Source organism: Podarcis erhardii (genome assembly GCF_964252035.2).
Source record: "Podarcis erhardii genome assembly, chromosome: 3".
Classification (NCBI taxonomy): Eukaryota; Metazoa; Chordata; class Lepidosauria; order Squamata; family Lacertidae; genus Podarcis; species Podarcis erhardii.
The window spans coordinates 75399177-75426248 of record NC_138507.1 but is presented as its reverse complement, the minus strand read 5'-3'; the positions used below and the strand labels follow the sequence as shown (position 1 = coordinate 75426248).

General features: G+C 40.1%; 2 protein-coding genes across 5 annotated transcripts in view; one reads left to right on the top strand and one right to left on the bottom strand.

Moving 5' to 3' along the window:
- Positions 1-14210, bottom strand: part of TTC13 (tetratricopeptide repeat domain 13) — a 28485-nt gene extending 14275 nt beyond the window's left edge. For 2 of the 3 annotated variants that reach the window (XM_081855824.1, XM_081855825.1), the window contains exons 1-12: positions 13959-14210; positions 12704-12798; positions 12177-12252; positions 11122-11192; positions 9646-9711; positions 8511-8603; positions 7668-7784; positions 6738-6848; positions 5906-5988; positions 3894-4035; positions 3237-3411; positions 1629-1785 (exon numbers count right to left, since the gene is read on the bottom strand). In XM_081855824.1, the coding sequence (XP_081711950.1) occupies positions 1629-1785; positions 3237-3411; positions 3894-4035; positions 5906-5988; positions 6738-6848; positions 7668-7784; positions 8511-8603; positions 9646-9711; positions 11122-11192; positions 12177-12252; positions 12704-12798; positions 13959-14208 (1436 nt within the window). In that variant the 5' untranslated portion in view covers positions 14209-14210. Of the gene's footprint in view, positions 1-1628; positions 1786-3236; positions 3412-3893; positions 4036-5905; positions 5989-6737; positions 6849-7667; positions 7785-8510; positions 8604-9645; positions 9712-10661; positions 10965-11121; positions 11193-12176; positions 12253-12703; positions 12799-13958 lie in introns of those variants that run through there. The other variant, XM_081855826.1, reaches the window with a different exon arrangement.
- Positions 14211-14461: 251 nt separating this feature from the next.
- ARV1 (ARV1 homolog, fatty acid homeostasis modulator) lies at positions 14462-26283 on the top strand. Of its 2 annotated transcripts, XM_081855902.1 has the most exons (6): positions 19829-19858; positions 20710-20772; positions 22316-22435; positions 23072-23225; positions 24587-24811; positions 26106-26283. In XM_081855902.1, the coding sequence occupies exons 1-6, from the start codon at positions 19844-19846 to the stop codon at positions 26210-26212; spliced, it is 684 nt and encodes a 227-aa protein (XP_081712028.1). In that variant the 5' UTR covers positions 19829-19843; the 3' UTR covers positions 26213-26283. The 2 variants fall into 2 exon arrangements, with proteins under 2 accessions (XP_081712027.1, XP_081712028.1); XM_081855901.1 differs by lacking the exons at positions 19829-19858; positions 20710-20772 and adding an exon at positions 14462-14596.
- Positions 26284-27072: the final 789 nt, after the last annotated feature.

The window sequence follows — 27072 nt, the reverse complement described above, 5'->3', positions numbered from 1 at the left end:
GAGGGTGGGATGGGGTTTTTCTCATAAGGGTAGTAGGAGAAGGGTGATTGACCCAATGGATATGGTAAACCTGTTGACTGTTAACGATTGCAATTAGTCCTACAGGAAAACTACTGTGCTATTTCTTTTCTGATCGAGTCTTACTTACTTCGCCAAACCTTTATTAGGCATTGCAAATATAGGCCATCATAAAACATCCATATATATATATTTAGATATACAAATAAACAGGCATATAAAATATGTAATGAGGATTTTCAGTGGAGTTTCTTCCAGCTAAGTAGTGCCATTCACCACTCTAAGAGAAAACTCAGCCACCCTGGCAGTTACTTCTGGGTTAACGTCAGACCAATAGAATCTGATATTTTTATTGTGCCATGATGTTAGACTACCCAAAAAAAGGGGGATAGCAAGCACTTACATAGCTGGTTGTACAATGGACAGTAGAAAATACGTTCTACAGTGTCCAGCACATTCGAAAAACATCTGCAATGTCTATCATTTCTGGGGATGTTTAAATATCTGCCCTTGATGAAAGCTGAGGGGGAAATGTTCAGTCGGGGTAACAAAGGCTCTGTGTTGGACTGGAATTATTAATTTTGTAATATAAGTGTCCCTGTTATCTGTTGTATTTAAACCATAGAAGTCATGGAATCTGATGGAGTCCAACAGACATATTGAAAGGTCAAGGACCGCGTGTTCACATCCATCTAAATGAGTCTTAACTGCTGCTTATCCTGCCAGCAAGAATACCAAGATCACAACTTCCAAGTGCCCTCTGAACAAACAGTAGTTAAGCAGCCTCTAACAAATAATCTAACAAATGCTGTTTCAGAGATCATCGAGTTGCTTTCCAGAATTCTTTCATTTGCAGGAATGTCACATACTATACAGAGTCCTCAGCTTCTGAGGAAATACAACTGGGGGAAAAAAGAATAATTCAGAGTTGCCTTTCTTAAGTGAAATGACAGCTCCAGAGCCACAACACACCATAAAATTTGAATTGCTGTGAAAAAGAAGAAAAATAAATAGAAACATTTGCAGAAACTGTTCTTTATAGTACAGACTAAAGGGCATACTGTAGAACAATGAAGCCACTTTCTGCACTAGCTTTTCATTATTTTTGACCTCTAGGATTGTTGAGGTATTTGGTTTTCCTCAGTTTCAAGAACAAAATGGACCATAAATTAATATTACTTATTATGCTGTCCACCAACTAAATCCCCTTGGCAGGTTAAAAAGTTACGGATCAACCAAACAACATACATTAAACATCATAAACTAACTCAGTAAAACCAACATAAAACCCAACACCAGCACAAAACCAGTATAAAAGTAGCACAGAACAGCAACAAACTAGTATTGGGAAAATGGTGCTAGAGATCTGAAATACAACAAAAAACATAAAGGGTTGTGACTAAGTCATACTCAGATTAGTCCATTTATTTCAATAGGTCCATTTTGAGCAGAACACATTTTTGGAGTTGGTGCAGGCTAGAAATCAACTTGTACCTGTTACAAACACATATAAAACCATAGCCTATATTTGAAGCCATGCGATTAAAGTTGAACTGCCATTAGCAAACATTTCCAGCAGAGCCCAAGAACTGGTAAATTTAGTTACTTACTTTATATGTGGTTGTAGTCCCGGCTGCTCTTCATAGTCTTCTATGAGAAAAGGAAGATTTTTGGCCCAGTGATCTTTAAACTTCCCAGGAAGATCCATATCTATATTGTATTCTGTAAGTGGGGTATCAAGGTGGGCATGCAGATAGCGAGAATATTCTGTGAAGGAAGTAAATATCATTTAGCCCCGTTTCCTGCAAGTCAACTTACAATGATCTCTAGGCGAAATGCTTTTCAAGCGATCTGCAGCGCTGAAGAAAAACACATAAGGAGCTCATATGAAGTTGCTTTATACTGAGCTGGATTCATCTAGCTTGGTCTTGTCTACACTAAGTGGCAGTGACTCTTCAGGGTTTCAGAAAGGCATTTCTCCCAGTCAGACCTGGAGATGCCAGGGATTGAACTGGGACCTTCTGCACATGCTCTACCACTGATCTATGGCCCTCCCCCAAATCCACACACAAACTACAACCATGTCACTGTTCACTGTTCACATGCTGTATCTGGGGACCTTTCCATACAAAAGCACTGTACTTCCTTAAAGTAGTATAAACTTGTGGATGATTTCCCTAATATTTCTTCCATTAGCAGAGGTTCTTTAAGTGAGGAACTTTTATCACTGCAACCATTAAACCTTACAACTTCACAATGCCATTTCAATGTACACCACTTGAAGAAATTTTTTGACTTTTGATAAGTTTTCTAAATAATTAAAATAATATGTCTCCCTTTGCTTGAAATACATACTTTCCCCTTTGGCAAACTGTATCCAATTGATCAGGGTACATATGGGCAACTGCACAAATTCAGTCTTTATTCAGTCTTTATTCCAACCTGGTGGAACACTCTGTCACAAGAGACAAGGGCCCTGCAGGACTTGACATCTTTCCGCAGGGCCTGCAAGACAGAGCTGTTCCACCTGGCCTTTGGTCAGAGCGCAGCCTGACTCCCTCCTTTGGCAATCTTTACAAAACTTTAGTTTATGGTTGCCATCAATTTTGATTTTAATTAATTTTTATGATGTTTTTATAATGTTGTACTGTTTTAGTGTTGTTAGCCGCCCTGAGCCCGGCTTCGGCTGGGGAGGGCGGGATATAAATAAAATTTATTATTATTATTATTATTATTATTATTATTATTATTATTATGGAATAAATATCCTGAGCCAATAGTTACGTAAGTAGTCATATACATAACTTTATATTTTCACTTAAAAACAAATCTACATAAAGGGCATGCCAATTAGCAATAAATTTCATGGATAGCTAGGATTGATGTACAAGCCTAAATAAGTACTTTTTACCACCGTATGTAAACCTGAAAAAAACTTTCTGCTATGTACTTCTTTGAGGTAAGAAAGCTGTAAAGAATTTCACAATACAGTATGTACAGCATTTTTTTTAAAAATGTGCACAAATTTGATACTTAAGTTAACATAGGTTTGAGCAGTGCTATTTTTCTAGAAAAAGAGGTGCTGGAACACACCATGAACCTTATTCTCTTATAATGGCAATGGTGCCCACCCAAGAGGTACCGGAACTGAGTTCTGGCTGAAAAAATATCCTGGATCTGGGTATGAAACAATGAATATTTCATTAGCAGCAACTTACCTCTGAGGTATTTCACTTTCAGGTACTCTGCACTAGCTTTCTGACCAGGCAAAGGATCATTTAACATAACTTTAGTTTGAGCTTTTATTCCTTCATAAAATTGCCCCATAGCAACGTGACTAAGACCTTTCATATACTGGCACACTTCATTATATGGTTCTAGTTGCAGACACCTCTAGAAAATTGAAAAGAGAATAATCAATACATTTGTGAGATTGCAGATAAACGAACCACAGATCTTTATTTACTCTTTATCCACACATCCATAACAGTAGAAAAGTAATTTGTCACAGCCATCTCGAGTCTATGTGGAAGTTAGAAGAAAAGGAGAAGCGATGCATCAGTTTTTCAAACAAACAAACAGAAATCTTCCACAGGGGAAAGGCTTTTGTTCAGCCCATTCCTACTGTTATCCACTGGACAGAAATATCAATACAGTCTTTCAATCTAAGGGAAGCCCTCAAGAAGGCTGCAACTTTTCTTATATATGACAGGGAACATGCAAGTCTTTGTGGTTGTATGCGCATTTGAGAGCTTAATAGCCTAAAGGTGTCTGATTTATGTATGTTTGTTTGCTTATATAATAACCACACACAGCACAGAAAGATATGATGAGTATATATGATGGAAGTGCTGTAACTCGTCACAATTCCTTACCTTAAAGTTTTTCAGAGCTTCATTCAGGCTACCATGATGATAAAGCATCATTCCCCCAAGTTGTATTGTCTGAACGTGATTTTGATTTAGCATCAGTGCCTTTTGAAAGTTTTCTGTAGCAGCTTCAAAGTTACCAAGCTCTCTAAAGTAATAAATAAATAGCAAAAAGCAGCAATTAAAATGTTTATTTAGTAAAGTTGCTATTTACTGAAATTAACCAACGTAGGCTCTAAAAATCAGTATCATATCAATAAGTTCAACAATAAATCTGTGATTTTTTTCAAGCAGCAATCCTACATGCATGTACTGAAGATTGGGACACAATTGTTCCGACTCCTTAGTAGGTATGTGTCTGACAGTATTATCTAATTTAATCTGTTTAAGATATAAAAAGACCAGTCAGGAAAATGACTTTGAAAATATATATTATTTTAGGCAAAGGAAGTCTTTTTACTCCAAAGTATCGTATTTTTCGCTCGATAACACGCACCTGACCATAACACGCACATAGTTTTTAGAGGAGGAAAACAAGAAAAAAAAATCTGAATGAAACAGTAGATGTATCATTTTTGTGCTTCATGCTGTGGCCACAGACATGTGATTTGACGGTGAGTTTGGGGTAGCCCAATGCAAAAATCCTGAGAATCCATGGGATCTGTGGGATCCATGGGATCTGTCCCTAGACGCAGCAGCAGCAGCAGCACTGGAGCACGGAGAGGAATTAGAAGGAATTAGAAGGAAGGACGCTCTGCTTTCCCCTCTGCTTGCCTGGAGGGGAGGGGTTTTCTCTGCTCTTTGTTCCGTTTGAGCAAACACAGTAGCGAAACAGAAGGGGGTGGGCAGTAAGACCCTGAGGCAGAATGCAGGAAAGCAACAGCTTTCTCTCTCGGGAGGCTCGAACGCACGTGTGGCTGCCTGCAATCAGTTTACCACACGGAGAATGAAGATAAACTGGTAAAATAAGGGGGCTGGGTTAAAGCTAAAGGGAAAACCTCAAAGATCCCTCAAGAACAAGGCAGGGGTTCAGGGCTCCCAAAGCCGAGCTGCAGCCTTAGAAGGGAAAAATGGGGCTTTTGGAGGTGGTTTTTACTGCCCCGCTGCTTCCAATTTTTTAAAAGGCAAATTGCAGGAGAAGATGCAGCAGTCAGTCACTCTCACTCCCTCCAAGCACCCACGCTAGCGAACAAACACACAGGCAACCACACACTCACAAAGCACACACACTAGCAAACACACAGTCGCACTGCAGAGTGGCCAAACCTCCTAGCAAGCACTTCCCTGGCTTCTGCTGACCGCAACAAAGACGACCCTCGAAGAAAATGTGTGATGCACTCGGGCCATTCGGTTCCAGGGACCACACATTCGCTCAATAACACGCATAGACATTTCCCCTTACTTTTTAGGAGAAAAAATCTGCATGTTATAGAGGGAAAAATACGGTAATCTTAAAATATGCGGGATGCGGGTGGCGCTGTGGGTAAAACCTCAGTGCCTAGGGCTTGCCGATCGCATGGTTGGCGGTTCAAATCCCTGCAGCGGGGTGAGCTCCCGTCTTTTGGTCCCAGCTCCTGCCCACCTAGCAGTTTGAAAGCACTCTTAAGTGCAAGTAGATAAATAGGTACCACTTTATAGCGGGAAGGTAAATGGCGTTTCCGTGTGCTGCGCTAGTGCTGGCTCGCCAGAGCAGCTTCGTCACGCTGGCCACGTGACCTGGAAGTGTCTCCAGACAGCGCTGGCCCCCGGCCTCTTAAGTGAGATGGGCGCACAACCCTAGAGTCGGACACAACTGGCCCGTACGGGCAGGGGTACCTTTACCTTTAATCTTAAAATAACTTGCCCCCCATTAAATTATTGGAGTTACGTTTCAGTCTCATATTATATCACTAAAGTGATATCCGAACATTTTAACAAACCAGCATAACACAGTCTGGATGAAAACCTCCCTTCTATATGTTCCTTACACAATTCACATTTGAGGGTCAAAGAGTGAAATGTAAAGGCATTTTGCTTACCGATAGGCCTGCCCCAGACTTTTATATGCATCAATGAAATCTGCTTTCTGCTTAAGGGCTTCTTTGAATGATTCAATAGCTTCCTGGGTAAAACACAACCATTTACTCTTGTTAATTAAAATATTGTGCTATTAAGATTAATAATTCCTATTGGGATTTTTGAATAATTATGGAAATACTTTGTGGAAGATCTGTACAGGCAAACACAAGGCAATACATTGGACAATACATTTATAACTGCATGTGCAAAAATGTCCTCAGAAACTGAAATATGAAATGTCCAAAAAGCTTAGTCTCTCTTAGCATCACACAATCAAGCTACTAATATACATTTGTGTTATCACAAATTTGCCTAAGGTCTATCAACCAAATGATAAACTCAACAAATAACTAACATCAGGGACAGGATTTTAAACAACTTTAAAATCTCTCTAGATTGTTCTATATTTATCTATCAGATATTTTAAGCGCCAACCCAAACACTCAAATAGAGGTAATGCCAACTGATAAATTAGATACATATAATTATTTGATACAATTACGGTATGTTACTGTGAAGTCTCTTAGATACAAATTAAGGTAGTTACTGCTGAAACATTTTAAAAGTGTTCCATTCTCCTTAAACAACTTGGTTACAACTAATCAGCTGTGAAAAGCTGTGTAAAGGCCCCTGTCTGGACCTTTGGAAAGACACTCAGAATAGATAAGGCTTTGTTAATGGCTAATGGTAACATACCTCCAGCCAAAGGGTGGTATATAAATTCAATAATAAATAAACATATGCATTCATCACACATATAGTAGAAATTGCACAGTTATTCAAAATAATTACCTTTAGAAGTCCTCTGTGAAAAAATGTTAAACCTTTGTAAAGCATAGCTATAGGCTGGTTTTTGTTTAGTTCAAGGGAGTTCTGAAAGTCTTCATGGGCACTTGAATAGTCCTGTGACAGAAAAACAACTTCCATCAGACAGAAAACTGCTAGATCTAACACAAAGGCAACACAAATAATGTTATAGTTACAGGATACCAAGCCTTCCATATCACAAAATTATCAACTCTTAAAATGAAAAGAACAGTTTATGGCGGTCTTGGGCTACAATCCTAGACCTATTACTTGGGAGCTTCACTGAATTCAGTAGTTTACAAAAGAAATATGTTTCCTCTATTTTTATAATGGTTCCAAGGGAAACCTAAACTATGGTAACTGAAGAAACTGGAGTGATAATAAGTCAAGAAAAGTCCCCAGAAATAATCTGCTGCCACAATCTCTACAGATATCAGCTGTTCCTTCTACTTTTGAAGCAGCAATCTTTGTAACTAAGTTGGTGCTCTAAAAGAATGAAAAAAATGTTTTTTTAACAAAATTGTGTTCTGCCTTGAACTCTTTAAAGGAGTAGTAATAATAATAATAATAATAATTTATTATTTATACCCCGCCCATCTGGCTGGCTAGTAGTGTATACGTGCCTTAAATAAACAAATTAAATGCTTTTAAACAATTTAAAAAATATGTATCAGCAGTTTCTCCCAGTCTAAAATACTTGAATCTGTTTCCTCAGACAGATTTTGTAAGGCTATCTTGTTGCAAGAGATCGGGCAAGAGAGTAGGAGATCTCCCCCTGCCTCCCAAACTCAATTCTCTTTAAAGGAGATAGATAGAATAGCTTGTAGGTATATCATATATACACTGCAATTATGACCCTTGAGACTAAGCACCTATCCCAGCTTATTCTCTGCAGGTGCTCAACTGAAAACTAACCTCAGATATGAAGTAAAGAGTACCTCTGTGTCGGTAAAGTCGTGCGGAGGGTTTTAGCTGAATAGCTTTAGTGAGGTCAGCCAGCGCTTCACTCATTTGACCCAGAGGTGACAGTATCTGTAAAACCAAGATAATACTTTGAGCAAGATTGTACAAATAATCCTTCATTTTCAAAATGATTTTGGATTGCAATATGTAATAACTATGCACAAAAAATTAATTTTGCGTTGAGTAATTAAACAAGTGCATTATTTACGTAAAAAAAAGTTGTATATTAAAATTGATTGGAGCACATGCATATATTACATTACATATATTTAACTTTAAAAAGCAGACTAAGACCTATTCATTTTGTCAGGTATTAAGGGGCTGAAAGAGAAAAAGTGGATTTGGGTTCTACTGAAATGACATATTTCTTCCTACTAAAATTTTTCTAAGCCCATCTGTATAGCTTATAAAAAAATTGTTGCATTTATTATTGCAAGCATCCTTCTATACATTAACAAGAAAATGAAGAGTTAATGACATTCACAGACCCTCTGAAGGCTGACAGCTACAAACACTAGTGTAATTATGCTTTTCAGTTTGTGTATTCATGTTCATAATTAAATACGTTTTGTGAGTAGCTTTAGTATTTTTATTCTACTTTATTTTTGTCTTAATGTATTGATAGCTGTATATTGATGAATATCAAATCTTAATTCATATATTGTATTATTCGGAATATGACCAAGAACTTTCAACAATAAACATATAGAAACATACAGAAAATAACTGTATAAACAAAATAACAACTAGATAAGGTATAGACATCAGAAAGTCTTTTAAAAGTGGAGGAAGTACCTCTGCTCGCTGCTCAAACACTTCAGCTTGATCTGGGACGAGACTAATGACTCTGCTCAGCTCAAACAATGCTAGCTCTGCATTTTTTATATCCTTAAAAATGGGAGGGGGAAATACGTAAGTAACAATGTATGCTTAGTCATAGGGAGGTTATAGTGACAATTTTTAAATGGTACAACACTCAGCGAATCAAAATTCTTGGTTTCATAATGGAATATTTTGATGTGTGCTAAGAGTCACATACATGCAACATCAGACAAACAAGGCTAAGTATTCCATTTACTATGGGACCATCATGAATCTGCTATTGCCAGGGCTGGCCTGCCCATGAAGCACCATGAGGCAACTGCCTCAGATGGTAGAAGGGAAATAAAAATCTTCATCATTTATACTTTATCATTATTGTAGTTGCAAAAATAATATGTATCCTAAAAAGCAATCGGAAGGGACTGTACAAATAACTTCTGGGTTTGGAATAAGTACATTCCTCTTGAGCAGAAATCATTGGCTAGAGCACGGGTTGTCAGCCTGGTCCTTACCGCCCACTAGTGGGCGTTACAGGATTCTAGGTAGGCGGTAGGGGGTTCTACGGCACAAGCTGAATCCTTCTTCCATCGAGCACTGGTGGGCGGTAAGGAAATTTTAACATCAAGAAAGATGCATTAGTGGGCGGTAGGTATAAAAAGGTTGACTACCCTGGGCTAGAGTGCCATGACCGCTGCTGGGGAAACTGCTTCCCTGGAAGTAGAGAGTATGGAGTCATGGAGTGGAATAGAAGGAAACGTCACACAACTGATGTTGTCCATTAAAAATGTGCAGAGAGTGACAGCAGTGTCTGATCCCAACAATCCTGAAGGAAAAGAGAATGCTTCACACGGCTGTCTAGAACCAACCAATACCAACCCCCACCTCATTATTGCAAATCTTCTGTCTTAGGCAAAGTTGCAATTCTAACCGCTTACTGTAAGAAACAAATAGAGCCCCCAGGTTCAGGAGCAGTCTATCTCTGAGTACCAGGTGAGGTGACATTTTTTTTGTTCACCACAAGCACCAAAACGCCTTAGGCCAGCCCTGGCTAATACATATATATTATGGAATTCATTATCATGTGCGGCTTTAAAAATGTTATACTCACATGCAGCCCTTTCTTTCCATATGCTATCCCTCGTCCATAAATTGCACTAACAAGCTCTGGTTGCTCCTGTTTGAAGCAAAATAAAATAATCTTTAGAAGGTTCCACTTGTCCTAATAGTGAATGCTACATTCCATCATACATAACCAAAGCCAAAATTCATGCATTGCATCCACATTCATTTGCATTTCTAAGGAGTTACTTTGGGCTTATGCATACAATTAAAGAGCAGCTTGGTGGGCAGTTTTACACAGAAGATGCTTAAAAGGGGAAACTACTATAGGAGTGGAGTGTGTGTGCTCCTTTAGTCTTTGCACTGTCTCTGTAAACTCCTTATTAACCTCTGCATTTCTATTACTTTAAAGACCATTGCCCATTTCAGGCCTCTTCTTTGCTATACTGTAGTTACAAATCTCATTTCATATTCATATATTAAATAATACATTCTAGTACATGAATGCATAAATTACAGCTACACAAAATTTCCATAATACAACAGGAGAAGTGAAAAGTGTTCTGGTGATTAGGGCAGCAGAGCTGCTTTTCAAAGTCATATAGTTTGAGTCTGAAGGAATTGAACTTATATGTGATGTGCCAAGTTCTGCTGACCTTTCCCACTGCCACCAAAATCAGCTTTAGGTGGCTGTGAATTTGAGTAGAAGAATAGTAGCACTATTGAACTCTTTCTCTGCCAGCCATTTTCCCCACTCAAAATCATACATGGACACACATGTCATATCTAGTTTGGGACTTGCAGCAGTTATGGACCAAGGAATTTAACACTGTCCTCCTACCAAAACCTTCCAGCCTGAACCTTTACAATAGTGCAATCATATTGGGCTGTGATTCAGAGTAGACATGCCTGCTCAATTATAATTTGTGAAATTTTCCTATCAAGACCCCAAGAAGCTGCATGTCAAGTTAAGCTAAGTTGCCTCCCCATGTAACATTTCCATAACAGTCATATCCCTCTTCACATCAACCTATAGCCTTCTGTTTACATTTTTAACTCTGTTACCTTCAAGGAGTTCTGCCTCAGGCCCATTTCCCTTTTATAGATTCAAGTTTCCATTTTATCCATCCATCTTCAATTATGTTACAGTATATAGGCTAAGCCAGGGGTCAGCAAACTTTTTCAGCAGGGGGCTGGTCCACTGTCCCTCAGACCTTGTGGGGGGCCAGACTATATTTTGGGGGAAAATATGAACAAATTCCTATGCCCCACAAATAACCCAGAGATGTATTTTAAATAAAAGGACACATTCTACTCATGTAAAAACACGCTGATGCCTGGACTGTCCATGGGCTGGATTTAGAAGGCGATTGGGCCAGATCCAGCCCCCGGGCCTTAGTTTACCTACCCATAGGCTAAGCAGTTTCTGCCATCTGTCACTCTTCTCTAGGAAGGTAGGTATTCTACCTTGGGGAGTTCTATTATATAAGTCTAAAACTACAATGTAATAGGAGTGAAAAATCACCTGGAGCATTGTGGAGAAGTGCTGCACAGCTTCATCATAAAGGCCACTGCCAATCAATACATAAGCGAAAGCTGTCAAAATAGTGTTACGGGTTAGTGTTATGAATTCCACATTTGCCATGCATATAAGAATTGCTGAATACCTGCCAAGGAGTTTAATTGAGGGGTATGATTTCTGAAAACAGAGTTTCGAAAAGAAGTTATTTCATAAGCTATCAAATACTACAACATAATAATCAGGAAATAGTTTCATTAAAGTATCAACATTTAAAATATTCAATGATTTTTTCCTGTAAAGAGTAGCCCAAGGCTTGAAACCACACTTTGCATCACTGTACACTTTTAGGTAATTTAAAATTTCCACTTGGCGGCAATAATTAACAAAGAAAAACATTCCAATCCCACCCATGTAAATGGTCCCAGATTCAATCTCTGGCATCTATGGGGGTAACTGAAGTGCAAACAGGCAATCTGGATAAAGCCATTGAAATATTCAATAAAGCTATTAACCTGGCTTCTCCACATAGGACTGAGAAAGACTGGAAAGTCACTCCATCTTAAAGACTGTGTCTAAAAGTCTTTAATGTGGTTTCCCAATAAACAAAATTCAGGTTAAGAGGACAGAATGCAAAAATGAATTATTTTATAAGTGTCAATGGGCAGAATCCAATGTTACATAAGCAGCCTTCCAAACCTGTGACAGGAATTTCACCATCCTCCAAAATCTGTCCTCCAGCACACCAACCTTCTAGAGCAGATTTTTCAGGCATGTGGAGGGCTACCAGGAAGGCAGGGTGAAGAGGGATGAGGGGACCATAAAGTCCCACTGCATAAGTAATAGTCCGGTCCACTCACACACATACAGGACTGAATACAACTTAATGCTCTTCATCTTAATTTTATTCTGTGGACAGTCATGGTCAAGTATTTAAAAATGAATTAGGATTATTAGATCTCAGTACCACTATCTTCAAAACATTTTGCAGCACTCATAAGTGATATAATTCAACTATATATAGCCACTATTGATCACCAATCACACACAGAACCTCTTACCTAATTCTTCATTGGTATTGTCATCATCTGTGGCAAATGGAAATCTTTTTTGTTCTGCAAGTGACTTTGCTTGACTCTGCAAAACATTTACCAAATTAAACTAACACCGCCAAAATAAAAATTGAGGGCATGAACAAACCAAAGTTAAATTAAGTCTTAATGACTTCCCTGCAACAGTGTCAAGCAAAGGCTTAATTCTACCACGGAAATCATGTGACTTAAAAATGCTTAGCTAGATTGGGTCCAAAGTGCTTATCACATCAAAATTTAACACCAGGTAAAGCAAGAACAGTTGGTTCTAATGGATCTGGAAAATAACATGTATTCTTTAAAACAAGTTAAAATATTTATAGTTTCAGTGATATTCATAGTTCAAATACTGTTAGCATCTTAACACCTGCAGTCTTCAAACAGTGTATGTAATCTAATAAATTTCTTAAGTATTATGATCATTGTAATAGATATGTCACTTCAGCAAAAATTCATCAGCAGTCTCCTTGCTATACACAGTGAACAAATAAACATACCAAAAGTTTTTCAGTATTGAGGGAAAGCAGGGATTCACAAGAGGGAGACCTTTGTAGTTCACAGTCTGAGTCATGAAAGTTCAAAAAAGAAGAATCTAAAATGGAAACATTTTCACTGTTAATTGGTATGCTCAGCTTAAAACAGCTACAGTACAGAATTTGGACACTAAGGAAGGTAGTGCTAATTATACAACAGTTCACATGTTCAAATATTGCACCTTGTGTTATGGGATGCCATACAACTGCTAAACATACCTTTTTTTAAATGTATAAGACTTTTTTTCAAGTTTAACACGGATTGTGCATATGGGGGATTTCTTTATTTGGAGTCCCCAAAAATAGGGGGCGTGTTATACACGGGGAAATGCAGTAAATAAAGAACACTCAGGCTGCATTCACTCTACATGTTTAGGTGTGCACCTAGATGAGGTAAAATGTGCAAGGAAACTTTAGTTCCTTGCTCTTGAATGGAACGAAATCCAAGTACGAAGGTGCACTTTCATTTGCCCTTGCCTTCTCCTTCTGCTGCTGCTGCTTAACTGTATACTAGGTCCCCGCAATGAAACATCAGAAGGGGAAGGCAAGGGCAAATTAAAGTGCACCTTCGTACTTGGATTTCGCTCCACTGAAAGCGCCTCAGGGCTTCGGTTTATGACACTCTGCAGAGCGCGGCAAGCGAAGAGAAGAGTCAGGAAGAGCTTCCCGCTTCTCCGCCGCTACTCAAAAGAACTTGACAGGTGAATTTGCACGAGCAGCAGCAGCTCATCACTCAGCACAGCCGCTTTCTAGCCAGCCGAGACTTGCCGCCTCTCCCTTAAGCAAGCGGAGCGGCGCATACTTCGGAAAGAGAAGCGAAGGGCGCGCCCTGCCCTTCCTCCCCTCAGGCCCAGTCCACACATGCAGCGGAATGAAGTGTCAAGTCATAAGGAGGCGGAGAGCCGGGCTGTACCACTTCAAAATGCAGGCGCGGAATATGAAATTGCTGGGAGGTAGGGTGGTCCTCTACGTAGATAAGAGCCGAAGCAAAGCATGGAAGGGTCTAGCAGAGATCCCTCTGACTGCTGGGCTGAGAGAGCTTCTTATCTCCCCCCCCCCACCTGTGCCCTCAAATGGTACAGCCCACTCAGCCACCTCAGGATCCCGCCGCCTCAGGCAGGACCCGATGAGGAAGGAGGGCGGCGGCGTGGCTCCCCCTCCCCGCCAGAAAGCCGAGCAACCGCCGCTGGCTCTTTCCTCCCTCCCTCCCGCCACTCACCACAGTCGCCGGCTGCGGCCGCCGCGTACTGCTCCCCTCCCCACTCAGCCGCCAGGAACTCCGGGCAGCCTCTGCTCCCTTGGCCCTGCTGACGGCGCGGCTCCTGCCTAAGAAGCGATAACGACGGGTACTGCTCCGTCAGGGCGAGCGCCGGCTGAGTCGCCGCCAGCAGCCACAGCAGCATCGAGAGCAGCCCCGACGGCGCACTGACACTTGGCCAACGGCCCCCGAACGCAGCGGCAGGTGCCATCTTCCCAGCGCGCCTGCGCACAGCAACTTAACTTTTTTGCGTTTCCCTCTTTTGCTCTGGGACCCGCCGAGGAACGGGTGGACCGGGTTGCTTTCTGGGAATTGTAGTTTGTAGCCGCCGGGTCTCCGCGGAGCTTCGAGAGGCTCGTGAACTACGAAGACCAAGATGCTCTGCGGCTGCTCCTGTTTCCCCGCCTCTGCTAGCCGAACCCGGAAGTGAACGAGGCCGAGGAGAGGGGACGGCCGTTTCTGTGGCAACGGGATCTTGCTGCTCAGGGCTCCCGAGGGAGATGGAAGAACCCGGAGCTTATAGGTGCATTGAGTGCAGTAGGAAGGCTCCTGAGCTGTACAAGGATTACCAGCGTGGCGTGCTGCGTATTTCTATCTGCGTGAGTCATGTTTTGAGAGAGAAGTATCGGGCCGAGCGAGGGGATCGGAAGGAAATAGAGGGGGGCTGACTGACCAAAAGGAATGTATCGGGGTGGTAGAGATACTTGCCCATGGAAGGGAGACAGGGGTGGGGTTAGTAATAGATTACAAAGTATGCGAATAGTTTTCCGAACTCTTCAGTAATATGGATTGGCTGCACTTCAGTAATAACAGCAACAATAACGTACTTTTATGGGTACGTAATAACAACAACAATAACGTACTTTTATGGGTACGTATTAGGATTGCTAATTCTGCAAGTAGGAAAAGGCATGTGGGTTGTACTATGGCGGTCCACGTGGGGGGGGGGGTTGCACGTGGCTGCCCACGTGCGTGGAACTGAAGTGAGGTGTTTAGACTTTGCATAAGTGTGGCAGGGCAAGCCCTTAGATAGAGATGGGTGGAGGGAGTCTTTTAGTCTCACCAGCAAGCAGAGTTCATAGCGTGGTTCATGGAAGTCAGCCTTCCCTGTCTCTCACCTGACAGTGGAATTCTCTCCCCTTCAAGGCACAGGTGTTCTCAGGGTTGTTCAGCCTGCCATGTAAAAATGTATCTTATTCACCTAGACCTTTAGTAGAACTTGGTCATTCAAACTCCAGTATAATTTGGATGGTTGCTACTGTGTTTACATGGCAGAGGGCATTCTCGATAGTGGTGCTGACTCTGTGGAATACCATCCCATCAGATGTCAAGCAGATGAGTAATTACAGTGGTACCTCAGTTTAAGAACAGTCCTGTTTACGAATGATTTGGTTTACAAACTCCGCAAAACCAGAAGTAGTGTCCCGGTTTGCGAACTTTACCTCGGCCTAAGAACAGAATTCAAACTGTGGAAGGGCACTGGCGGCAGGAGGCCTTATTAGGAAAAGCGCACATTGGTTTAAGAATGGTTTCGGTTTAAGAACGGACTTCCGGAACTGATTAAGTCCGTAAACCGAGGTACCACTGTATATATATATTTAGGAGACATCTGAAGGCAGCCCTGTATAGGGAAACTTTTTAAGGTTTAATGTTTTACTATGTTTTTATATATGCTGGAGTTACTGGGCCAACACAGTCAGATGGGCAGGGTACAAATAAATTGTTGTTTTTGTTGTTCTATAATCTGCACACTAGGCTTTCACAAGTGTTCTGGCTGCTGCATTCTGTACCAGTTGTCATTTCTAAACAGTCATCAAGGGAGGGAACAACATACAGTGCATTATAGTAATCCAACATGTATGCAGTCAAGGCATGCATCAATGTGGCTGGGTCAGCTAGGCCACAAAGTCAGCTTTCTCTAGGTAGGGCCATAGTTGCTGAACCAGACTAAACTGCTAAAAAAACACTCCTAGCAACCAGCACCACCAGTGCCTCAATAGATAGTACTGAGGCCAAAGTCAGATCTCAGCCTTCATCAAAATTAGCATGTTTCCTAAGCCATAACATTCTATGTGGGTGAAGCTTCATCTTGTTAGCTCTCAGGCAGCCTACTATCAACCCAAGACACTTGTTTAGGGCTGAAACTGTCATATTAGGCGGTGGGGAAGAGTAGTAGTTCTGCTTCCCCTGATAGCCTATCACCCCAAGCCTATGTATTGCATATAAATGTTGATAAGCATGAGGGAGAAGACAGAACTTGAGGCACTAGAAATGTCAGTGGCCGAAGAATAAAACACTGCATGTGGGGGCAGGGCTGAAAGCAACCAAATTCTTTCCTATTTCTGGCCATATCCTGATTTATGTTTTCATCTTACTGGTTTGTAACCTTTTGGGCAGTGGCTGTATTTTTCGTTTTATTTTTTTAAATAAAAACACTGTATAAATGGTAAAAGATGATCCACTGGCCTTGATCTAGATCCGCTGCTTTCCATTATGCCAGGAATTTGGTGCCCACAGTTACACATGCACAGAGGCTTTCCCAGATGCCCACTGTGCGTGTGTCCCAGTTGAAATTAGACTTGGAGGAAACATTGTATTGTAACCAGTAATATAGATAGTAGTGTATATGGCACTAACAACAGGTTTTTTTCCAGTTTGCAGATATGTCCATAGGCATCCAAAAATTGGCAATTCCTTCATTATGTTGACTTGAGGTTACAGCTCCACTGTATTGCAGTTACAATGGGTTGTATCCAATGACATTCTTTGTGCTTATGAATAGCTCTTTTGTACAGTGTAATGAGGAGAGAAGCAGTTTTTGCCTATTCCACTTCCCTGCAACCTGCTGTGTGTGCCCCCCAAATTTATTCCATAAGCTTCAGGAACCTTTCTGCTGATGGAAGGCTCAGATATAACTGGTCTCTCTCCCCCTCGTCCTTTTCGTATCTTCTAAAAATCATTCATTCATTCAACTAACTAACTAACTAACTAACTTGATGCTGTGGTTTAAACCACAGAGCATAGGGCTTTCTGATCAGAAGGTTGGTGGTTTGAATCCCTGCGATTGGGTGAGCTCCCGTTGCTCGTTCCCATCTCCTGCCAACCTAGCAGTTCGAAAGCACGTCAAGTGCAAGTAGATAAATAGCTACCACTCCGGCGGGAAGGTAAACGGCGTTTCCATGCGCTGTTCTGGTTCGCCAAAAGTGGCTTAGTCATGCTGACCACATGACCCAGAAGCGATCTGTGGACAAACGCCGGCTACTTGGCCTATAGAGCGAGATGAGCGCCGCAACCCTAGAGTCATCTGTGACTGGACCTAACAGTCAGGGGTCCCTTTACCTTTAACTCACTAACTAGATTCATATACCACTTAATTATAATAAAACTTCAATGTGGTTTGCCTTTGTAATCAAATCACTGCCTGAACAACCTTTATTGTTCATGACTGCAGTTCAGAAAAAGAAATTGGAATATTAGTTCATCTAGACATACATGTTACACAGTTACTTGAGTGCAGTTCTTTATCAAAGACTGATAGAATACATGTCTGACAGGCTTATAGCATGAATTTTACGTTGTTGATTTTATACACAAAACAGGGACTCAAGTGTAATATATGTCTCCATAAATTGTGGAATGTACGTAATGCACTGTTATTTAGAGAATGCCCTATTGTGTGTTTAAAGGGGTGGGGGAGAGGGGGCTCCTTCAACTTGTAAGGCTTGTGAAAAACCATGTAACTTTGTGTATGTACTTAAGTAAGCTTTATGCCTGCGTATTCCGAAAGCATTTGAATAAATTATTATTATTATTATTATTATTATTGTTGTTGTTGTTATTATTGTTATTATTGTTATTATTATTATTATTATTAATCTCAGGGCAGTTCACATAGGATAATTTTTTGATAACCAAACAGTTGAACTTCAGTTATCAACATATATTTGAATTTTTGCTTATTCAGTTTCAGATATTTAACATACAATGCAAATAAAGGATCTGAAGCTGAATAAGGATGAAGGACTTCTTCAGTTTTGCATCCTGTACCTGTTTTTAATCTGTTGTTCTTAGAACACACTTTCCGATTTCCTGTTTTGAAAAACCAGCATGACTTCATTTAATTGTAGTTATAATCTGTTCCTTAATAGAGTTCATGCTATATTTAATTAAACATGTCCTTAGTCCATCTCTCTGACTTGTTTCAGGCTCATCAAGCGCCTGGCTAATTGGCTTTCTCTTTTTATTTTCTTTTAACTCTTTCCTGTTTCTACCTCCCAAAGGCTGAGTGTTGCAATGAATTTTTATCCAAGTATTCTTCATTATCTGTCTTGACTACAAACATTTTTAGAAATAAAATTTAATATAAACTGCAGCTCATTTTATCTAGCAAAGCAAAGGATCTTCAAATTGTCTTGTCCCTTGCTGTGCTCCTCATCTATGGACATCTTTCTAGTTAGATTTGTGGGGCTTCAGGATGCCTATGCCTTGTGCATTCCTTTCACTTACCTCTTGTACTTCTCATGGTATCTGATGCTGCCATTTAGCATTTCCTGCCTGTTACTTTAGGAATTGTGTTGCTTGACAGCAGCCAAGTTTCTAAGGTAGAGTTGACACTGTCTTTTTCTTCTGTAGAGCTTGAAGGCACATGCCATGAACACAGAGAGCCTCTTTATCAAAACTTTGTAAAAAAATAAAAGAAAAGAAAAAAAGAAACCTGTGCAACTTGTGCACATTTTCTCTATGAACCTAGTTGTAGTTAAGAGCTGTCTAAACAAATATCTGCCTCTTGGGCTCTGAAAATATTGTCTTACTCTTGAAAAACTATTTGTGCAGAAAGTTAATAACAGAAATTAAAACTCCTACCTTTATGTATCCTTATATATTCCCCATCTGTACAGCACATTTTAAAATACAGTAGTTTCATACCCCCTTAAACAGTAATAGCTTCCCCCAAAGAATCCTGGGAACTGCACTTTAAGTGTTCAGAGTGTTGTTGGGACATACTATTCCCCTCACAGAGCTACAGTTCCCAGAGTTCCCAGGGAAGATGATTGGATTGTTTAAGCACTCTGGGAATTGTAGCTCTGTAAAAGCACGTCCAAGTGCAAGTAGATAAATAGGTACCCCTCCGGCGGGAAGGTAAACGGCGCTTCCATGCGCTTCTCTGGTTCGCCAGAAGCAGCTTAGTTATGCTGGCCACATGACCTGGAAGCTGTCTGCGGACAAACACCGGCTCCCTTGGCCTATAGAGCGAGATGAGCACCGCAAACACAGAGTCGTTTGCGACTGGACCGAATGGTCAGGGGTCCCTTTACCTTTACCTTTTTAAGGAAAATGGGGGTTGCCTCTCCAAACACTTAACAAACTACAACTTCTAGGATTATTTGAGGAAAGGTATGACTACTTAAAGTGGTATAATAGAGCTGTAAATGTATGGTGCAAATAGGGTATCAGTTTATTTCTCTTGATCTTGCCTCTTACTCTGCTCTTTCTTGTATTTCCTCTGTCTTGTATTCCTGCTGCCCTGGCTGTTTCCTGTACATTCCTTTATTTCTGGATCTTCCTCACCCAAACATTCTAACACCCTGCTTTCTCTGTATTGTATGATGTTTAACAAATGACTTTCCCATCTCATCATCAACTTCAGTGCAGCTTATGGTCTAAAAACACCAAGCAATAATATAATTTGAAATAGAATGTTTTTAAGAATATTGTATGGCTAGGGTTATGATGGCATTTAAATATATTTATATATTTGTCATGATGACCATTATGAAGTGTTCTAAGTCCCAGTATGTGGTGTGGAATAAAAAAGTAACAGGGAAACAAGCTCAGACAACATAAGAATGGGTTGCAAAATAGTAATAAAAATAGGAGTTTTTATAGGAGGGGCTTTCCCCTCATATCCTTTCTTATTTGTCTACAGTGGGAAGGGAAACATTGGCAGAGGAGGCAGAAACATAGGTGCTGTCCTGGTCTGCTGGCATTTGCTGATTTTTTGCATGGAATGAGGTTTTGGCCTAGAACACGACCAACATTCTGATAGCGGAAAATTCCAGAATGTGCAAAATGATTAGTTAGCCATTGCTAACTAATCACTGAAGAATCTTCAGAGCACAAGTTTAAAACCACTTAAGCATCTCCCCAACAGTGATCCACCATTCTGAAAATGGGGAATAGTGTGGACACCAAGTTGAGGCTGATAAGCTCTTATTTGGATGGGGAACAGGGTGGAACCTAGATAGCTGAGGTCCTGCTGAGTACATACCATAATATAAATTGCAAACTGGATGTCCTTAAGGCTTACAGCATGATGTAAAGCTTGCTTTTTTATTAATAATAACTGGCAAGCAAGATAGTTGATGGGAAAGCTAGATAAAAGAAGCTGCACTGAAAGATGGTAATAAAACACGTTTTAACTACTGTCACATCTTTTCAATCTCAAACTGTCCTTTGGCAGCATTTTATTATCATTTAACCACTAGGAAAATGTATTTTCCTCACATAAAAACGAAAATGGCGGTGCTATTTTATAGTCTTTGCTACATGTTATCTGTCTTCTGGACAAAAGCAATTCCTTCAGCAGAAAGTATATAAAATCCAGTATTTGCTTGCATAAAAGAAGTTGGCAGATTTTATAAATTTTGCATGAACATGAATGCTTTGATATGACTGATTGTTCTTGCTGTTGGCATATACTTTTCATTTTCAGGTAACAAGTGTCTCTTTCTATTTTGCTGGGTACAATTTAACATCTTTGTCAAAGAAAATTTTAGTAAGTAGCAATACCACAAGAGAGAAATTATTCCTATCAGTGTACATTGTGATATGGCCATGAGTTTATCCAACAACACAGCAGCCAATCATTATTTCTAGTGACTGGTGAGGCACCCTTGCTTCCTGATGCAAGGAGGCAAATATAATGTTTCTGTATCATCATTACCTGGCAAGGAGTTTTTAGAACGTTGGGCAATATATTCACATTTGGGGTTTGTAACAACCCTTCTCCTCCAGCACATAACACTAATAAAAAATTCCAGTACAAGAGCACTCTATTGCGATTTTGGGGGGGGAAATTACTGTCTGCTATGCTTTGTTGCTGGTGTTTTTTTTGAAAATGTAGATACTTCAGTCATAGTGTATACATGGCAGTATAATCTGTCACTAGTTATAGTTTTCACTGCTAGCTACTTGGTGATGGTGTTTGTGCACCCCAGCCAATTTCACTGAAGAACACAGACTTTTGTTTTGGGAGGGAAAATAATTTGTTTCTACACATTCTCTCTCCATCATCCATAATTTTATGAGCCTCTATCAGTCTGCCTTTACTAGTCTTTTCCAGTTCAGCAATACTTTTGAGATGATGGTATCAGGAACAGATTAACTGTATGTGGACATACTGCACCACAGGCATATAATATTAATTTGACATTTGGTATTTTATTTTTTAGTGCCTTTTAATAATTATTAACATTAAGCTTGTCTTTAGTGCTGCTGCTGCTGCTGCTGCTGCTACAACACACCATCATCCCATGGGCTATGGCTACAGTGGTACCTCGGGTTACATACGCTTCAGGTTGCAGACTCCGCTAACCCAGAAATAGTACCTTGGGTTAAGAACTTTGCTTCAGGATGAGAACAGAAATCGTGCTCTGGCGGCACGGTGGCAGTGGGAGGCCCCATTAGCTAAAGTGATGCTTCAGGTTAAGAACAGTTTCAGGTTAAGAACGGACCTCCAGAACGAATTAAGTACTTAACCCGAGGTACCACAATTCTGGAATGCATCTGTGCCAAGCATTGAAGGACAGGATCATCATCATCATCATCAATTTATGCCCCATTTTTTTCCTTGACAAGGACTCAAAGAAGCTTGCAGATATTTTTATGGTCCTTGCAGATCATCTTGTATATCACATGGCTCTGTTTCGATCTAATAAGTAGTATAGAATTAAGCCTAAAATATCTGTCTTTCAACAGTGTATGATGAAATATTGAAATGTAAATTACTGTTCACATGGATAAAAATAGACAGCCTTGGTAGTAATATTTTATGAGCTTCTATGCATTTTTCTATGTATGGCAATTCACTGCAACTTGGTGTGCTGAGTCAAAAACATGCACCATAGCCAACACTATGGTTGGATGAATTGTGAAGGTATAAATATTTTGCTATCAAGGCAGCATTTTCAGATGAATGTTTTTTGTTGTATTAGACTGAAAATGAGGCTACATGGAATTATCAAGAGCTGTAATGGTATCTATGTCACTGCAGTATTACTGTGTGATGTTTTAACTTGTTCTTGCTCTGTTACTTTCAGAAATCCTGTCAGAAACCAGTGGACAAGTATATAGAATATGATCCTGTTATCATCTTAATTAATGCTATCTTATGCAAAGCACAGGCTTATAGACATATACTGTTCAATACGAAGATAAATGTAAGTTCCTGGGGCTTTCCCTTCTTATCTTAATTTAATGTAAGATAGGCGGTTCTTATTAGAAAGTTATGAGAGGCATAATGAAAATATTTGGTGTGAAACTGGTCTTTCTTTCTTCCTTTCCATGTAGTACTTATATTAACTTCAGCTTGCACCCTTTTCTGGAAGTTTTGTCTTGTCCTGTTCCCCACCACGGCAAAAAATAATTACAACTCTTGAAAGTCACTCTAAAGCCCATATAGCATATTAACTGAATGAATAATAATTGAGCTCCTTGGGCAGCACAGTGTGTAGCAGTGCTCTGGAAGATGTTCTGTTATTCAGAAGTCTGATTATGAGCCAAGTAACATTTAGTTATTCTTGCAGTCAGTGCATTTCCATATGTATGTTGCAAGTCCCTGGATGGGAAAGATGTGTGCACCATCACATCTCTGTGGAGGCAGCCCTCAGTTAGGCTCCTTCAGTCTTTCCTTTTTCCATTCTGCGTCTTCTAGTATGAGACAGCTGACTTCTATGATGACATGCATCTAACACCAATAAAACTAGCAAAAAACAACATAGTTTGTAATGGTAAACAATAGTGTTAAATGCCTGATGTCCACGGGCCTCTGAAACTAATGCTATTTCATATTTCAGATTCATGGGAAGCTTTGCATATTCTGTTTGCTTTGTGAGGCTTATATCAGATGGTTGCAGTTACAGGATTCAAGCCAAAGCACTGAACCTGATGATTTAATTAGATATGCCAAGGAATGGGATTTTTATCGAATGTTTGGGATAGCGTCTCTGGGTAAGATCCAGTATAATTTGTCATTGCTCCAAATATTATTTCTAGGTTCTTTTTATCTAAACATTTTAAACTGGTTTGAATGCATTGTAATTATTAGTGTACAATGGATGTGTTGTATTGTTAGTTTATTTTTCCATAATGTCTCACTTGACTTCACATAATCTGCTTGGAGGATGCTCAACAATCAAGAGTTGACAGTATTCCACCAATCTGAATGGGTAGTTATGTATGAAAAAGTATTGCAGGGCACTTGTGAGTGCAAGTATTTTGCAGCAGAGAATGTTGGGGTTGGGTCTGGGAGACAGAGCCCAAATCCATTTTCAGCCCAAAGCCCCTTGATTAGCCTTGTGAAAATTACTTTTTTCCCAGACTCTTTTCAAATTGGAACAATAGCGACCTGCATTGAGATGGGCAGGTCTCAGGCTTCCATTTCTACTGTTTTCCCACTAGAATCCCAGGATCCACCATTTGATGCCAGTTGCAAAATGGTGATGGGGAGCAGAACTAGGCGGTGGTTCAGTTGTCGGTTGACATGCACTGGGATGACTGGTGGTGTCTAACAGGGTTCAAGGCTGTGCCTTATGTTCTTTAATATCCACCTTAAAACTCAAAGGAGAGGTTACCCAGAAGTTTGAAGTTGGTTGTCACTAGCTGAATGGTATGCAGCTCTCTATCAGCTTAACATTTCACAAGTAGGGTGTGGAGGCTTTGAACCATTCCTTGAGGTTACTGATAAGCTACATACATACAGGCAAACAAGCTGAAACTCAGTTTGGACATGACAGAGGTGCTATGGGGCTGTGCTCCCTTTGAAAGATGAGGTTCATAGTTTGGGAGTGCTCATGGGCCCAGCTTTGCTCCTGGATATTCAGTGACTGTGTGACCAGGAGTAATTTTGCTCAGCTTCAGTTGGTGTGTCAATTGTGCCTGTTTCTGGCCATTTCTGATTTTAGTCATGCCTAGCTCTCCATTTCTAAGCACAGTGTAAAGTGTTGGTTATCACATCTTAAACTTCCACAAAGCATGATGCCTAGGGACTGCCTCCTTCCCCATGACTCTGCTCGTTCTCTGAAGTTGTTGGGGTTTCCCCCTCCCCTCAGCAACTGGTTTTAATGTATCTATGCGGAGGGGGGGTTGTTCATTTGTTTGTAAGTTGCTTTGAGTTGCCTTGGGCAAGGTAAAGTAACTAACAAATGTCATATATACATCTTGCTACATCTAATCCAATCCAAAATGTACTCTTTTCCACAGAAAACTACTTAAAGGCACCTAGCGAATTTATGTAGTACAATGTCTGGTATACCTTCTAATGACTAACTGTTTAATAAATGCCTTAATCTCTCTCTCTCTCTCTCATTCAGAACAAACTGCCTTTTTGATTGGCATCTTCACTGCTTTGTGGCTATCAAGAGCTGTAGTCCTGACAACCAAGGCAGATTTCACCTTTCTTCTGAAAGCATTGCTGCTATCCAGCTATGGAAAACTTCTGTTGATTCCAGCTGTTATTTGGGAACATGACTATACTCATTTGTGCCTCTTGCTCATTAAAGTGTTCGTCTTGACCTCAAACTCGCAAGCAATTAGAGGTATTCCTAATTTTACTCTTGTAGAATTGTAAATTGTAAAGCAAGTCAGGATTGGGACATTTGTTCAGCCCAGACATAGAGGTGCCACCCCATCTTCATGGTTTTGACTGCATGAGGCAAGCATTCAGCATTAAGATGTAAAACATCAAAGAAGGAAACTTTATTCAGAGAGTGGAAACTAGAAAGAGAGATTGGAGTGCCTGACAGCAGACTTGAATAAATGTGAAATCTGTACAGTGTGCAAAAGATAGCAAAGACTGAAAGCTTAATCTTTAACTCTAGCAAAGCTGACATTACAACAATAGTTGCACAATAATCCAAAGGAATAACAGTTTTTCATTTTGCCTTGAACATGTACTATTACGTTAGTTTGTTCATATGTGTTACATCCCATACTTGGGTAAACCAGTCTGTTTGCCCTTGTCTGTTCTAGCAAGTATAGAGGTGTTCTGTATCACTGATGCAGTATTTCAGGAAAAGTGGGTTCCTTCCCAATGATCTAGCTAGTGGCACAAGGACAGTGTTGCTTCTTCACCGCCCCCAAGTAATGCAGTTCTTTCATAGACATCTAATTGCCACAAAAAAGAACAAAAGAGAGGCAGGCGCCAAACCGCAGAGCATGGTAAGTAGAGTAGTACAGTTTCCTTTGGAAAGACACTCTTTCTACTGTGCTTTGTGGTCAGTCTGGACTGCCTCTTTCTCATTTTCCTGGTAATAATGGTGAAGGCTGGGTCACTGAGAAGGAACTGGGTTGCAAAAGATCTCACAGAAATTACTAGATTACTAGAAAGGAATGCTGGGCCAAAATTGTGCCATTTTTCCTTAGTGCGGTTGTGGTCCCTTGGAAGGCAAAAGTGAGGTGGCACCGGGGGGGGGGGGAGAGAGAAAAAGAAAGAAAGAAAGAAAGAAAGAAAGAAAGAAAGAAAGAAAGAAAAAGATTGGAGGGGGAGGGATAGAGGGATAATGTGAGGGAGGGAGGTTTTGGGGTGGTGATAGTATTAACAGATGGGGGTGGGTGATAAGTCCTGACCCCCACAGCATGCAGCCTTGAGAAATTAGCTCCAAAAGAATTCAGCCCTTGATGGAACAAAGGTTGCCCACTCCTGCTTAAATGATTAGTTTGCAACTGTGATAATGTTTAACACAACTTACCTGTTCCCAGTCCTGCATATTTTATTCACATAGCCATCACATATTAACTAGAAATGTGATTTTGTCCAGACTAATTCATTCATAACCACAGTTGGAAAACCACTAGGAATTGAACCCACCCCATTTTCCCTTTCTTTTGCAGTTACCTTGAATACAAGCCGAAAACTTTGTCTGGTGGCTATTGTGAGTGGATTAATTTTTGAAAATGCTATCATCAGCTTGTTCCAGAGGATAGGATGGAATGTTTGAAGCAATCTTGATTTAGTTTGTTTTAGGTGGAATTACTTGACGATATAAAGGAAATGATGTTTTTTGAGTCATTTATTTTGCCACTGTTTACTACCTGTTTGTTATAAATGCAGTGGTAAAGAGACAATGAACATAAAGAAAACGTTCCACGCTGAAGAGGAGATAGTAATATGAAGAGTGTAATGATGCACTGATGGAATGTAGTTAGTTCTATAACGTACTTCAGTATTTTTATTTGTCAAAAATGTATTGGACTGGTTGTACTGCTGTCCTAGATATTTATGGATCCAGTTGTGGTCCATTTTTTCTACTACACTATTTAGTGTTTTGTATTTTAAAAAAAGCCTGATTAGTATAGTAGTTTCATTATGGGGGGGGGGGGAGCATATGTGGAAGTGGAGACAAAATGATATCCTATGACACCTAGTCTGACCACCTTCTGAAGGCTATTACATCAGAATGAACAGCAAACCGGTGCTTATGACATGGCGCACAGATTGCAGTAAAGTAATCCCCATTAAATTTGGTGGGGCTAACTTCTGAGTAGACAAGTATAAGCCTGGAGCACTTGCTTCCTTGGCAAGGACATTACTTTGATATTGCTGGCAGCTGTGCTACATATTTGAGAGATAATCACATTTTAAATTTGATGTTGATACATACTCAAATAATAAAGATGCTTTGTGGGCTTCATTTCTAAATCTCTTGATATGGATGTTTATGCAAGAGGCATATTTAAAGTTATTTTTGAAAAGATTTAAGCAGCTATCCTATACCCACTTACCTGTGATGGAACTTAATTCTGAGTAAGTGCATAAAGAATTGTACTGTTCTTATGCTTCCCTGAAAATGAACTTGAC